The sequence below is a fragment of the Carassius auratus genome, chromosome 36 (assembly GCF_003368295.1).
Source record: "Carassius auratus strain Wakin chromosome 36, ASM336829v1, whole genome shotgun sequence".
NCBI classification, from domain to species: Eukaryota; Metazoa; Chordata; class Actinopteri; order Cypriniformes; family Cyprinidae; genus Carassius; species Carassius auratus.
Window position 1 is genome coordinate 12702535 of NC_039278.1, and position 15621 is coordinate 12718155.

Here is a 15621-nt window from a genome sequence, read left to right on the forward strand (position 1 = left end):
TTACCATGCTCTTATGGCATTTGCCAAAGATCAAACACTGTGTATTGGTTCAGAGGTATCAGCATAGCTAATATAAACCTTCTTAATCTGGAAATATTAAAAACACACACTAATGAAAGTTAAGACAGCAGACACTGTATGATCCACCTTATCTTTCATAAACACTGGAAAATTCAGATTCTTTCCACTCGTGCAAAAAGCAACAGATAAATTAGTTTCAGCATTTGCCATCTGTCTTCCCTTGTATTTTTTGTTATTTTTTTTTATGTGGGTTAAAATACATTACACTCATCATACCATCTCCTTTCAAGAATGTACATATCAAAGTCAGAGATGTAAATTGAGGCCAGGAAAGAAAGAAGTAGTTATATGTTACACTGACTAAACATAAGCATCTTTGATAATGTCACAAATATTAATCAAAAATAGTTTAATGCAATTTAAGACATTTAGTCACCAAAATTAAAAGCATTTGTTTATAAATTGATGAAAACACATTATGTGTTTCCTTGTCCTTATGAACTTTACTGCACTGTACATTTTTGAACTCCCCTCTGGGACCAAAAAGAAAATGAGATCAGAGCCAGACAGAAATATCTAAACAAGATCAGAGCTTATTATAAATCATAATCTTATAACTTAGAAAGCACACAGAGTTCAGACAGGTTCAGGACACTGATATTTCAGTTTGATGTAGGAACGCAGACATAAACAGCCACAAGACATTCTAAAGTTTGTTGGGGCTTGCACTTCTGTGCCCTGGAACTCTTTCATGTAGATACGAGGTCACATGCTGCCCATCCGCATGCCAACAAGCATTGTCTCATTGTGAATATGTTGGAGAACATCTTATGGAAGTGCCGGCACTGGGGCTTCAGATCTGTAAAATGAAATTGAATCTCTATGGGAAGCATGATCTCAAAGACCATCAGAAAAAAAAGAGAAGGTCAGTCTGATGTCAAAAGGGTTTTTACTGAACAGCTTGAGGTTTCTTGGCTGTTGTATTCTAAAATTGTGTTCTCAAATCCAGTAACTTGAAGGAGCTAATAGCCAAAAATGAATCCATTTCTTTTGACAGTCTGACAGCATAAATGATTACAAAATCAATTTCATTTTAGCTGTCAGAAAGTGTTGGGCTTTTATTTTTGAGGTTTAGTCAAACGCTTGATTAAAAACACAAGACAAACAATAGCATTTACTGCAGCAATTCTGCCACCAATAGGATCAATCCAGTTGTAACAAATAAACTTGATTATATTCATTTAAATAGTGTTAAGAAACCAGCAAAAATTTATAAATAAATAAAATTATTATCTAATAAATTAACTTAATTTCCCCATCGTCTTGTATGATTTTCACCTTTCAAAATAAAGATCAAGTTAAAAGATATCTATGGGTTGAAAGAGATACATTTTCCTTTATCCATTCTTTGTTGTAAACAGATATTTTAAATAAACAGATATTGTAAATTTCAGAACTTTCAGATAAACTGATGAACAATTTTCAGTGTGCAGAGTGTGTGCAGCATTTTGCATCTGCTTTTGAATGATGTCACAGTTCAAAACAAAAGGGTACATGAAGTCTTAAAGGCACAGCAACAAGAAATTGTCAGAGAAAATTGTAATAAACAAAATGATGCAACCAAAATGCTTAACTAATTGTATGAGCAGACCTCAGGGAAAATTTAAACAATAAAAAAGGTGTCTGAAGTGCTTTGCGTGTGAAGAGTGCTTAGATGCTGTCTGTTGCCTGCATGCGGCCTGAAAAATGAGTTAATTTGGAAGTATTGGGGACTCCCTAGAATTTAGGGAATTTCCCATGATTGATTTAGGGGCATATTGATGGATGGTCAGAAAGTCCCTAATTGATGAGATGAACAGAACAAGAGGCTTAGTGCATTATGATTGCAGAAAGTGCTGTATATATATATATATATATATATATATATATATATATATATATATATATATATATATATATATATATATATATATATATATATATAGAAAGTGTATATATAGGGGTATGTGAAGAGGCTGGATTGCGCTTTAGCTACAAAGTGATCCATAAAGGTCAAGATATTTTGGAAGACTCCCAGGCATTTAACACACCAGGGGGCAGCGACTGTGACCTTCAACAGTACTGGACAGAGAGCATGTGCAAGAGTCACAACCTGGAGCAAGAGGATGTCCAAACTGTCAAGAATGAGCTTAGGGAGGTGAATAGGTGCCCAAGTGAAAATGTCAGGAGTGGCAGGTTGTCTTTTCAGTGCAATATATGTGGAAAGTAGTTCATTTCAGGAAACGACTCCCATTCTGTGCAAAAAGTTTTTGTTCACAAATGCACAATTTCACAGCATCTCTACTCAGACTTTTGATATACTGTATAATCAGGGCTGGGGAGATTGAATCTTCTCAGGCAAGCTACTAAGAATTTGAAACAATAAGTAAACAAGATGTAAAAAAGAAAAAAGACAAACCAACATTGAACTAAATATAATTTAGGCATATATTAATCTAATAATTAGCATATTAAATATCAGCATATTACTTTGTATATTGCTTTTTTTTTTTAATTAAATTAAATGTATTCATTTAGCAGAAACTTTTATCCAGAGCTACTTACAGTGCATTCAGGCTATCAATTTTTACCTATCATGTGTTCCCGGGGAATCTAACCCCCAACCTTGCACTTAATAGCGAAGTGCTCTACCAATTAAGCTACAGGAACACAGTAAAAAAAAAAAAAGAAAAGTGAGTTGAAAGAACACTCTGATATGGTTTTATGGGCTTACACAGCCTTATACAGGAAACCATTCTTTGACATAAATTATGAAATGTCTTTGCAACATACCAAGAACTCAATGTTTCCTCTTTTAAAATATGTGAAGCTTTCATACGCTACATTAAAATGGATTTTGTAGTCCTTGAAAATATCACAATCAAAGGCATATTAAATTAACCTTTTTATTATTATTATTTGAACAGCTTTCATCTACAGTACATAATTTTTTTTCATCATGGGCAGCATGCTCAGTGGTGAAAACATCATCTAAAACAGAGGCCTGGGCATTTTCTCAAAGAATGTCAAGTAATGAAGTATTCTGCACACCATCCCACATGTACTGTAGTCCTCTTGTGCCATGGAAACATGACGTGGATGGAATCCATATTAGCCCAATAGGGACTAATTTGACAAATTATAATTTATCCTTAAATATATACCTGTTTAAAATATAAACTATATATAAGAAATTCCACAGACATTCTTCAGGGTAAAACGTTGTCTTCAGTGCAAAAGAGACATTTACTCAGATATCATTTTTCATGTGTTCAGACAGGAAAAGCAGCGTTGTTTTTATATTTAGGACGCTGCCATGTTACTGATGAGATGTGAGAATAAATGTTAATAAAAGTATTTTTATTTGATATAAATAGAGAGATAAATAAATTAAATGGTGTTTTGCAGCCTCAGCACTTGGCAAATCCAGGAGATTGTCAGGGCGTTGTGTTCATTATTGTTTTCTCTCTTGCAGCTGTAAAAAAATAAATAAATAAAAAAATTATAAAAAAATATAATATAATATAATATATATATATATATATATATATATATATATATATATATATATATATATATATATATATATATATGAATGAAAGTGTCATTGTTCAGATGGGAAGTAGCTCAAACAGGCCTCCATAATTTAATATTCAGCATGAATCTGGATAACATTCAAATCTTATTCGCTCATTAATTTACAAGAAGTCAGGCATTATCACATAATAAATCTTGAAAGGGTGATCAGACCCTGACATGGAGTGGCATATTACGCAGCTAAATAAATAAATACATGCTTAAATAAATGGATGTGAAACATTGATTTGCTCTGAAATTGTTTTATAATTGTATCTGTATATAATGTAAAACAGCAAAACGAAAACCTCAACAATATTACAGTAGGCCTAAAATTATTTCTGAAGTCCTCTGCGATAGAAGAAAAAAAAACAAAAACACAGAAAATATTATGTCCTCACATTTTTCTATCCAACAGTGTGAAAGGAATATGAAAAATGTTCCAACCTCAGAAGATTTGTTGAATTGTTTCACGTATGGTGTAATCTGTGTGTCCGTACTTTTGGAATACATTCACATCGCTCTACATCAATCTCACAGTCCTCCTCCCTGACTGTAGACGGATGATCTAGTTAAAAAAAAAATGCTGCAGATGCAATAACTGTGCAAAAAATATAAATCGTGTTGTTTTGTGTGCACCTTGATGGATCTATTCTGAATGAACATTCATGCAAAATAGTAATTATCATAAATACAATGTAAACAAGGCATCAGTGCATTAGGCCAGAACAGGAAGTGGCAATACGTGAGCTGAAATAAATTACCCACTGACCTTGTTTACTGGAGGGGTACGTCACACATCGCTCCGCCATCCAGTCCCATATTAAACCTCTGTTGCATAGCCTCTTGTCTTCTGGCTTACGTGTAGGAGAGCAACTGCATACACGTACAAACATATTATTATGCCAACGAACACTCAAACTCCTACATATGGCTGCCACTCAGCAATGCTCAGTCTGTAATTTCTCCAAGAGCAACATTGTTGTATCAACAGTGGATATCACAGCATGGCACTGGAAAAACAACGGTTGGGTCTAATATATTTTGCGGAGCGATGAACCACAAGAAATACCCAGCCAATTTTAGTCAAAATGCACTGCACTCAGTGTTAGAGCAGAGGAATACTGATTGCTTCATTGATAGCTTTATTCAGCTCTGTTTGTAATCAAGCTGGCATTTTCTAAAACTATTAACTGGAGAACCATCAGCTGTTCGTGAATATTACATTGTATATCTAATAATTGATGTCAAGGTTGCACCAAGTTTTCACACTAACCTATTTATTTTACTAACCTCTTCTTGTGCTTCTCACGAACATGTCTGCGAATCAGCGTATGTTCCTGGCACGTGCACTCAGTGTGATTGGCAATTTTCACCAGCACAGGCTCCGGTCCAGATTTATACGGAGCCAGACTCACACTCAAAACCTGGGAAGAAAAGGACGACTTTTAGAAACAGTCAAATTAGGGCTGCACGATTATGACAAAAATTGTCAATTGACGTAATTGTTGATTATTCCCTTGTAAGTGTAATTGCAATTATTAATTACAATTAAATTGATAATGTTAACACCTTTGTTTGAAGCAACTGCATGCCATGCCATTTACATGAAAATTAACAATTAACATTTATTACTTTTCCATAGTATTAAGCCTCAAATGTCAACTATAAATTGGATTGGTTTCTTTTTTTAACAATGGAAAAAAGTTTAAATATGCATGGTATTATAATGTTATACTAAAACTAAAATTAAAACACAATAATAATAAAAAAAAAACTTAAGAAAACAAATCTTAAGCATGCAGAACAACATAAGTGGACTTTGAATGATTAAATGCTGCTTTGAAGGATTATGTAATTATGGCATCCATAATTGTAATCGCGATTAGAAACTTGATTAATTGTGCAGCCCTAGGTCAAATGTAACAGTATGTATACATAAACACATTAAAGGGAGAGTTTAGCCAAAAATAATAATTCTGTCATTGTTTGCTCACCCTAATGAGAAATTGTAAAGAATGACACTGGTGGCACTTTTCCAATTGATTATAATCAACATGAACCAAGGCTTTAAAGCTGGCTTCAAAAGTGTCATTTATGAGGGTAAATAAGTAAATTATATTTTAATATTTCATGGTGAACTATCCCTTTAAGACTAGAATTTGTTTAATTATATATTGAATGAATTGCACATCATTTTTATATAAATGAGCAAGTAGAAACAAATTGTATTGGACTTGTTTTTTTTTTTGTAATACCCACGCAATGCAATGAGTAGTGCTCACAGTTTTATTGATATAAGTCACGCTTGTATTACGGCAGGTAACTCCCTCTTTGTTGCAGCAGCCGCCACACCTGAAGACAGAGACACACGGGGGCTTAAAGAACACAGCCGTACTGGTGCCCAGCTCTTTAGCCACATCTAGACACGTCTCTCTGGGCATACACTGTGTTTTCTGCCATTCGTCATCAATATCTGCGGGGGAAAAAAACATTTAGGTACTTTTTAGGTATACTTCTTAGGTACTTTTTAGGTACACACATCTGTGTACTTAGACAGCACATGTTCCTAGATGTGTCTGCATGAAGGTATCAACCTTTTAGCATCTCTGGGCTGAATGATGTGGCAGCATAGCGTGTTGACCTGCGGTTCTCAAGCGGAGTGGGGTATTCGAAGTGCTTCAGCTTGAGTCTGCATCTCCACAGCTTCCAGTCCGGGTATTCGGTCAACATCATAAGCTCATCCAGACTCCCAGCTTCCCTTAGTTCCTGTTCCCACCTCTCCTGGTTTATGTCCTATGGGGAAAAAAATCAGCAACAAGTATGGAACAACAGAACTGTTCGATAAATGAAGGGACAAAACAAATGAATGCCCTAATTCTACACAAATTAGGAACACCTTCTTTCCCAACTTCACAACCCCCAACTTTACAACCCACTACAAAGGCTTGCATCATACAAACTTCCTGCTTTCTGTGAGGTATGTGAAGTCTTGCCATGATAAAAGGCTAACTAGCAGGAGTTAACAGCCATTACATTACAAGATAGATATAGTTATGTGAGAGCACATATATTTATAGCTACTAGTGGTTGGCTACAACTTTTTAAAAGGAAAAAATCTAAGCGCACATTTAAAGGAGCATTTTCTTTCTATCCACTAGAGGGAAGTAGTGATGATGTTGGATTTTCTCAGCATTTTTTGGCCATGTATAGAATTGGTATTACACAAGGGAAAGAATAGGCAGTGTGTTGCATCAGACCTCACATAGATCCTTCGTTTTACAACCTCAATATAATCCACAGAGTGTTCCCTCACAACTTGCTGAAAAGGTATATTAAATTTGCAACCTTCAGTGTGGGTGAATGGAGTCTTAAAGCAAAGCTGTTGACTGGACTGTTGCACACAGTAAGACTTTGTGAGGCCTAAGTGCCGGAATCTCTAGAACTTGTCTAGTGCTTTGTTTTGAGTCTAGGCTTGTTGTCAGGTCATAAAGTTCAATTTTTTTACCAGCTTGTATAGCCAAACACGTGGAACACCCTCTGGCAGAGGCCCACTCTGAAGTAAACAAATGGAACACATGCTCTATTAGCTCAGTATGGACCACCTGTTTAGAAGCTCAGTGAAGACACAGATCCCAGGGATTGGAGTTTGGGATGTGTGCCACCAACATGAACAGAACATCGTGGCTGTTTTCCAAAGCATGGATTGAATAACTTGTAAGTGCCTGGTAACAGCTGAAGAATAACCTTCATAAAGTCTCCAGTGGGCACTCTTTCAGTGGCCAATATCAATATTGATAGTAAATAATGGTCAATATAATGCCAATATGATGTGCATTACATGGCTGTCTCAGGAATATATTCGGGGAAGTCATGGCCTAGTGGTTAGAGAGTTTGACTCCTAACCCTAGGGTTGTGGGATTCCGGTGCCCTTGAGCAAGGCATTAAAACCACAACTGGCTGCCCACTGCTCTGTGTGTGTGCACTTTGGATGGGTTAAATGCAGAGCACAAATTCTGAGTATGGGTCACCATAGTTGGCTGAATGTCAAACACTTTATATGTTTTTTACTGGTCAGTTGTAGCATTTCCCGGTCTGATGTTTCCAAATATTCTCTGAGAATATCAGTCTGCTCATCTGGTTACTTCTAGTATCTCTGGTGTAACAATGCAGATTTTCTTGCTCAATCACTCAAACACAACGGATGTCATCTTGTGACTCATTTATTAACTTAAGTGAAAATTACCTAAGAAAACATCAGTATTGTTTAATTATTACTGTAATATTGTTACAGCTTTCATCTTGCTGCCAGGCAGATTTTATACTGTTTTAATAAAAGTGAGAAATTATGTTCAGATATTATATTTCAAAACAAAGCAATATGTCATGTCCACATATTTATTTATTTTGTAAGTAGCCAAGTAATAATGGTGATGATGTACAGTCGCATTAGGGCTACATACTGTAACCTAATACAATTGAATGTTAGCATGTGTGCATAAATCCTAAAAACAAATTTTCTTAGCATTTTCTTAAATGTAACCTAAAATATATATATTTTATGTTATTACATTAACCAACTTATATTAATCAGCTAAGGATAGATCCTGGCCAGCTTGGAGTGCATTTCCCAAAAGCATTGCCAGTTTTAGTGCCAGTTCTTCTGAACTCTATTGGATTGAACTTGAGATCAATTATACTTTTGGGATATGCACCCCAGGTCAGCACTTTAGTCTGTCACAGGTTAACCCTTAATTACAGAAAAGCAAGTGTAGAGTAGATCACTCAAATGCGATTTGCTTAACTAGTTGGAGTGCACATACAAACTGTCAAAGTCTGCAAACAAGTCTGCCACCTTTCGATCAATTTCCAAGTGAGTTATTGAGAACATTGAGGTATTTAAGCAGACAAAAACCAGCACTGGCTTTGTTTTGAATGTTTACTACACACCGGGTGTGTCCCAAAAAGTGCAAATTAAAAAAAGAGCAACAGCGGCCAAAATACTTCAAATCATGCTTTTATATGAGACAGGAAAGCCACAAAACAGGCGGGAAGTAAAACAGACGAGACAGGGACGGAGAGGGCTGGCACGCGATATGGAAGTCATCACCAGAGAAGTCCAGCATCCTGCTGTTGTGTAGTGACATGATCTTCTGAGATCCCTTCAGTATGCTGGGGTGGAGCCGTCTGCTTTCACTTACCAGTGCAAGCAATGCAACAACAACAGAAATAGCGAGAGAATGAGGAGGGGTTTAAAAGAAAGTTAGAGTATGAGTTACAACTGTTCAAAATTAATGAAGTGGAGGCCCTTAACCAGGAAGAAGAAATGAGATGGATGAGAAAATTGAGAGGTTGAACATATATTAAATTCTACAATGCTTCAGGCTGCGCTCAGATACCAAGCTACATGCCACAACCACACATATGCTCACACAGCTTCTTTATGGAGTGTATCTGTGAAAACAAATAGGATATCATGCTATTTCGCCACTGCTTGTAACCTATAACCCTTCTTACATAACCTACCATTGATATACACACAGAGATGAATGGTGATAACAGCTTGTCTTTGGAAATTCTCATTAATAGTCCATCTGCAATTCTGAACATTGTCCTTTAACTTCAACCTCACTTCCCACAGTAACATACAGGGAAATTATCGAATTTGCTATTTTGCGACCTTAAAGGGGAAATGAAGCAGTCAGTCAAGTTTGCATTATTTTGGAAAAACACCACCATCTTGCAGTAGACTACCCACGGCGTGTGACGTCACAGGGTTGGTTCGCTCCGATGGCCAGTGTAGTAATGTAAGCAGTTCTTTACATTTTGAACACACTCTCGTTTGAGAACAATTAATGAATTACATTGTACTGTTTACATCATGTTGCACCTGGCATTATGAAAACAATGTTTGGGAGACAATGATCAAAACTTACCATATGGACAGTTTGATGTTGAATATTCAAACAAATCATAGTGAAACCCAAATTATTTGTATGTTAAAATAACATTTGTTATTTCAAAATGTAAAGAAATGTGTATATTACTGCACTGGCCATTGGAGGGAACCAACCCCATGATGTCACACTCAGTGGTACTGCAAGATGGCAGCACCCTTGATCCAAAAGCTATAACGAAACATCATTTTTTTTTCTTTTAAATGCTTACTGTACATTAATCACATTGGTAATATATTTCTTCATCAAAGTGGAAATCACTTTTACCACTTTACTAAATAATGTTAACTTAACTGATTGCTTCACTTCCACTTTAAGGCCCTATCCGGCCCTGCTGAGCTTGCAACAGGTCCGTGGTCAGTGAGTCAGCACAAAATGATGTTAAATCCTCTTGTAACAGCCACATTAAAGACGTAGTTCAAACATAAATAAAAACATAAAAAACTATTATTTTGAAAAATTTCTTTTAGACCCAACTGGCTTTCATTGTATGGACAAAAACATTCTTCATAATTAATATTTTTATGTTGCTCAGAAGAAAAAATCATACAGTTTTGACGTTAGGGTGAGCGAACTTTTAAAATAAAGGTCGTTTTATTGCATCTATGGTTCCATTAAGAATATTTAACATCCATGGAAACTTTCTATTCCACAAAAGGTTCTTTAGTGGATAAAGGTTTCTTAGATTTTTTATGTTTTAAGAACTAAGAAAAAGGTTATTTTAAATGGACAGACTTTGCTTATACCTCATTATAACAATCGAAAACCTATAAAAAGGAAACTATAAAACTATAAAAACTAAATAAAAAATATTTTCAACTAAACCATTCAAATTTGGCTGTGAACAAAGAAAATGTCCTAAAGGTTTTGGCTGCAAGTGGTGTTCTTCATGTCTGCTGAGGTCCGCCATACTTACTCTCTGGGGTCTGTAGGTATCCACGGCCAGCATCAATCTGACATACAGGAGTAACAACATGTGAAGTCCAGCACAGTTCTGTGTCTTCATTCTGCTACTTGCTCTCCAGGGCACCGTCCAGCGATTTAGCAGCAAGAGAGGCCAGTCTGTGTATATACTAACAAATGCTCACAAATCACGAAGCAGGTTTCTCAAACAGGACCACACAGGCACACCAATAAAGACCTGTCACATCGAGCTTTCCAGAGCCAAATGGGCTCTCCTCTTTAAAAAAAAAAATAAATAAATAAGAGGAGGAGAAAGAGATATCAATCTGTGCTGGTCTACTCTGTGCTTCTCAGTTTTTTCCTCTTTTCTGCGGTTCTCTCTGATCAGGACAACCTCTTAATGCCGTCATCCGTCTTGGACTGGCCAGATTTGGCCCAGTGTCTCTACAGATCCGGATGTGTCTAACTAAATGTATGTTTGCAAAATCCGCCACGGGCTCACATCCAGTCTTCTTCAGCTTCCAGTGCGTGCAAGGCTGTCTGGGAGGCGTGCATGTCTGTCCCGTTACTGTGTGCTCCGGTCCCACTCTGCTGTCACCACGTTTCCTGCTTGCTGACTTCCAGACTCATTTGCTCACACAGAGGAACATGTGGTTTTAAATGTGATCCAGACCTCTACAGAGGGCAAGGAGTGAAAGAGGGGGAGGAGGAGGAGGAGGAGGAGGAGGAGGGAAAGAAAGAAAAGGAGGAGGGAAGGGGAATGGAGGGATGAATGGAGGAGAGAGAGAGAATCCAGCCAATATTCCACTTAAATGCAACAAAGTGGCAGGATGAAAAAGGATTGGAGCAAAGCCGGCATGCCCTTTCTCTCGTTCTGTGTGTGTGTGTGTGTGTGTGTGTGCTTCACTCTCAGGCAGATTTAACAATGAGCTTGTAATACGAGTTGAGAATTAAAGGGAGCTTTAATGCAGCATAATGGGTTGTGAGTGCCGTCTTCTGCAACCACACTCTAAAAGCTCGATCCGATCATCTGAATGCTTTTACTTTAAAAGCTTAAAAAAATATCTATTATCAGCAGTTAAAAGAATCTATTACCTTATTGTTTGTGTAGATTCTAAACATGGTCACTTTTATAAAATGTGGATGAATTGTGTGGTCACATGTAGATCTAAAATGGTTAGGGTTAAAGGGATAGTTCACCCAAAATTTCTGTCATTTATTACACACACTCATGTCCTTCCAAACCCATAAGACCTTCATTCATCTTTGGAACACAAATTAAGATATTTCTGATGAAATCTGAGAGCTGATGGTCTTACAGGTTTGGAACAACATGAGGATGAGTAATTAATGACAGAAATGTAATTTTTTGGGGAACTATCCCTTTAATGTAGAAGAACACAGTATGTGACACAGATATTTAATAAAATGAAAATCATGTTGTAATCAGATACAATGTGAACCGGCAGAGCCTAATACAAAATAAAAATAGGAATAAATGGAGTCACATAAAAGGTCTTTAAAAGAAAGAGGCTACATAGAGTTGAAGTAATGTTTTACCTTTGTACACTCAGAAATACACCAGAAATAATGTTAATAACATTTGACATTAAATATTTGTACACTTAAAGGGATAGTTCACCAAAAAAAAAAAAAAAAAAAAAAAAAAAAATCCCTCATTAATTACGCACCTTCATGTCGTTTTAAACATGTAAATTCTTCATTCATCTTCGGAACATAAATTAAAATATTTTTACAAGGGTAGTACCACAGTCAAGGCACAGAACGTAGTAAAAAAATCGTTTAAATGGTCCATGTGACATCAATGGTTCTACCATAATTTTACAAAGGTACGAGAATAATTTGTGCACGTTGAAAACAATTTCAACAATTCTTCTCTTTTTTCAACAATTCTTTAAAAAAAAAAAGTAAACCATTATAACTTACCATGCTGAACTGGAGTTTCATAAATGGGTTCACCAAAAATTAATACAAAGTGAGACTCTTCAGCCGCCTGGAAATAATAATAAAGGGAATAAACAGACTGAATTAACAGTAAAATTCATACAAAAACAAACAGAATAGCTTCCTAGGAACAGTAGAATAATAAATACTTTGTTTTCCACTCTGACGCAAAACCACTGTGTGTGGCTCAGTTGTCTGCAGATCATCGTCTGGGCCTGAGGAAAATACAAACAACCAGAATAAATTACACAATCCTACACAAATGATGTTATAAAACTAGATATACACCATCAATCATTTTACATAACTAGACCTGGCTCACAATACAAAGCTACTTCAAGGTTGTTGAAGACCAGATACCCCACAAACCAGATTAAATGAGGAAAAAATGTCAACAAGAGATATGCTTTGTGGGACAAAGATGGTCCCACATAGTATCCCACCCACGCAGATGATAGTGTTTCAAAAAGTCTGCTTCTCAACATTTGCTCTATTTTATACTAATTGTATTAAAGAGAACAATGGAAAAACTAGATGCACTCCCTTAAAGACACAGGTGGAGTATTTAATGAATGTAAGTCCTACAACCTGGAAATCATCTAAATCAACCTGATAAATCAACATATCAAACACTGCTTTGGCAATCTCATTTCTCAATGTGAGGGTTTAGAGTTGCCGTTGGCACAAGATCATAAGAATAGTTTAAATGTCTGTCAGACGTCCAAGAGAGAGAGAGAGAGGAAGTGATAATAATCATAAAGCACCTGCTCGGATTTCAAGGACGGAAATCTGCTAGCGAATTTGCCTGAGGAAGACATCGTTTTTTTTAGATGGTCTTCATTTGAACTCACCAGTGCATAAAGAACCTGCACGGGTGTAGATGAAAGCTGTTGATAAATGATAAAAAAAGGGGTTAATGAAGCTAAACTGGGCAACTTTTAGACATTGAGACTACTGTCAAAAGTGACTCATTTTAAATGAATCAATCCTATGTTAATGTACAATGGAACCACAGTCTGAGACCTCACTAAAAACATCAGGTTCCCCAGTTATGTTTTATAGTCACACATTTTAGGAAAATAAAGACTCAAAATGTTTCGCCTTAACAAGGGAAAATGCCATTTAAACCATGTATTTAATGTCTGTAAATAAATGTGGATTTAATGGAAAACTTGACCTAACATGAGGGAAAACTCAAAGTGCATCTGATAATCATTTTTTACCTTCAGGAAAAAGCTTCACATGCTTTGCACCTGACCTCAGCACAAAGCAGAGGTACATGGTCGGAGTTCTCGGTTAAATCTTTGACTGGCAACAGAAAAGGCATGTAAATACCACGAAATAGTCTTGAAAAAATTATGTTTTACAGCAGAAGACTACTGTGACAACAACAGTTATATTCCTTATTCATAACATATCCATTTTTACCAGATTTCATTATTGCTACAAGACAAAAAAACAAGAGAAATTGTTCAATACTGTTTAAATCATGAGCTCGAACGGATGTAAAAACATTGTGTGTGAGTTCCAGTGCATATCTGGTTTCAGTGAGCCCAACATTTTGGCTGACTCACATTTAACTTCAACGCTGCGTTCTCCCCTCTGCTCTAGAAAAAACCTCCATAACCACATTTTACATTTCAGATATTTTACTAAAACCACTTCCAATAAAACCTGCTCTTAATTTCCTGCTGTTGTGTGAGAGATAGGACAGAGGATGCCCTTGCAGCAGCAATTAGTGTGATGGACTCCAGTATCAGATTGTAAATCGGACGTTATGATTGGCTGGAACATTTATAAAGAAGTCGGCCGTTTATATCAAACATTCAATTATAGCTGCTCACCGTGACTCTTTATTTTGTATTTCCTGTAAATCACAGCCTGGAAAGAGACAGACAGAAGCCTGGGTAAGTCTTAATGTATTGATAAATGGATGAACAAATGATCATGTTTGCGAAATTACAGACGATAAACAGATGTGAGTGACACATACCGACTCCTTTTTTCACTCAGTGGTTTAGAATATTTATGAGGAGCATGTTTTTTATCACCTGATAATCATGCAGGAATTTTGGCTTTGAAAATTCAGCTTTGCTGTCTCTGGATTAAATTGCAATACAGAAGAATATATAAGAATAGGCCTATATAAAAATAGAAAAGTTATTCTAAATTGTTACAATATTTCCCAGTGTTACTTTTTACTGTATTTTGATCAAATAAATGGAGCCGTGGCGAGCATAATAGACTTTTATCTGAATTAATCAAACTTCTGACCAGTATTATATAAATCTTTGCTGGGTTTGGGAATCGTTTGCTCTTTAGCTCCTGGTACTGAAGCTTCACCATTTTATCTGCACTTTTCCAGTTCACCCAAAGCTGAAGGCCATGAATCTGTCCATATGACACAAGCATCTCAGATATTACCCCACGACCTGCCGTCATCCACTAACACGACAGAAAACAAAAATTATGTTTTATTCTATATTATTCCTAATGGTAGACCTATCTGTTAGTATTTGCCAATGAACAGACTAACTTCTTGTTTCAGGAGCCTTGTGCACTGGTTAATGCCATCTGCATGCTGAGCATGAGAGATCTTTATGAGCTTTTATTTCAGTGTTAAAATGAAACCCTCCAGTTTTACAACAACAGCTTAATAAGCCTAATGGAGCACTTTTCCTTCACCTTTTCCTTTTTCATTCTCACTCAGTGGAAATTTCCACTCGTTCTGATGTTTAGCAGGCCTCTCTCAGGGAGCCACTGTGCACTAGATGGTTTGAGTTATAGGGTGAAACACTCAGCAGCTTTTCCCTTCTATGTGCTACTGGTATTTTCAGGGAGTCCCCGAGTGTTTGATGGTTAGGCTTTAGCCCCGGTAGCTAGAGGTTAGGTGTGAGCTGTAATTAAAGTAGTGAGGCCTAGACATATTAATAGCCCATTAAAACATTCCCTTACTGACCCAGGAGAAAGTGAGACAGCTTTACGACACAGGAAGTGCCCTATGGGTATAAAAACTCTCAATCCATTTGATCTATGTGTGAGTGTATGGATATAACATCCTATTAAACGTAAATACATTATATTATAACTTTATTTTAAATAATTTTAATTTAAATTGCGAATAATTTTTGCAGTCTGTATATAAAACAAATAAAAAGGT

At 36.3% G+C, this 15621-nt stretch overlaps 1 protein-coding gene across 1 annotated transcript; it reads right to left on the minus strand.

Annotated features, from left to right (window-relative positions):
- Nucleotides 1-2969: 2969 nt before the first annotated feature.
- Nucleotides 2970-11165, minus strand: LOC113055291 (vascular endothelial growth factor D-like). The gene is made up of 7 exons (XM_026221474.1): nt 10510-11165; nt 6234-6432; nt 5922-6112; nt 4930-5063; nt 4409-4512; nt 4084-4204; nt 2970-3535 (listed from the first exon to the last, which is right to left on the minus strand). Exons 1-6 carry the CDS (start codon nt 10597-10599, stop codon nt 4107-4109), a joined length of 816 nt encoding a protein of 271 aa, XP_026077259.1. The 5' UTR covers nt 10600-11165; the 3' UTR covers nt 2970-3535; nt 4084-4106.
- Nucleotides 11166-15621: the final 4456 nt, after the last annotated feature.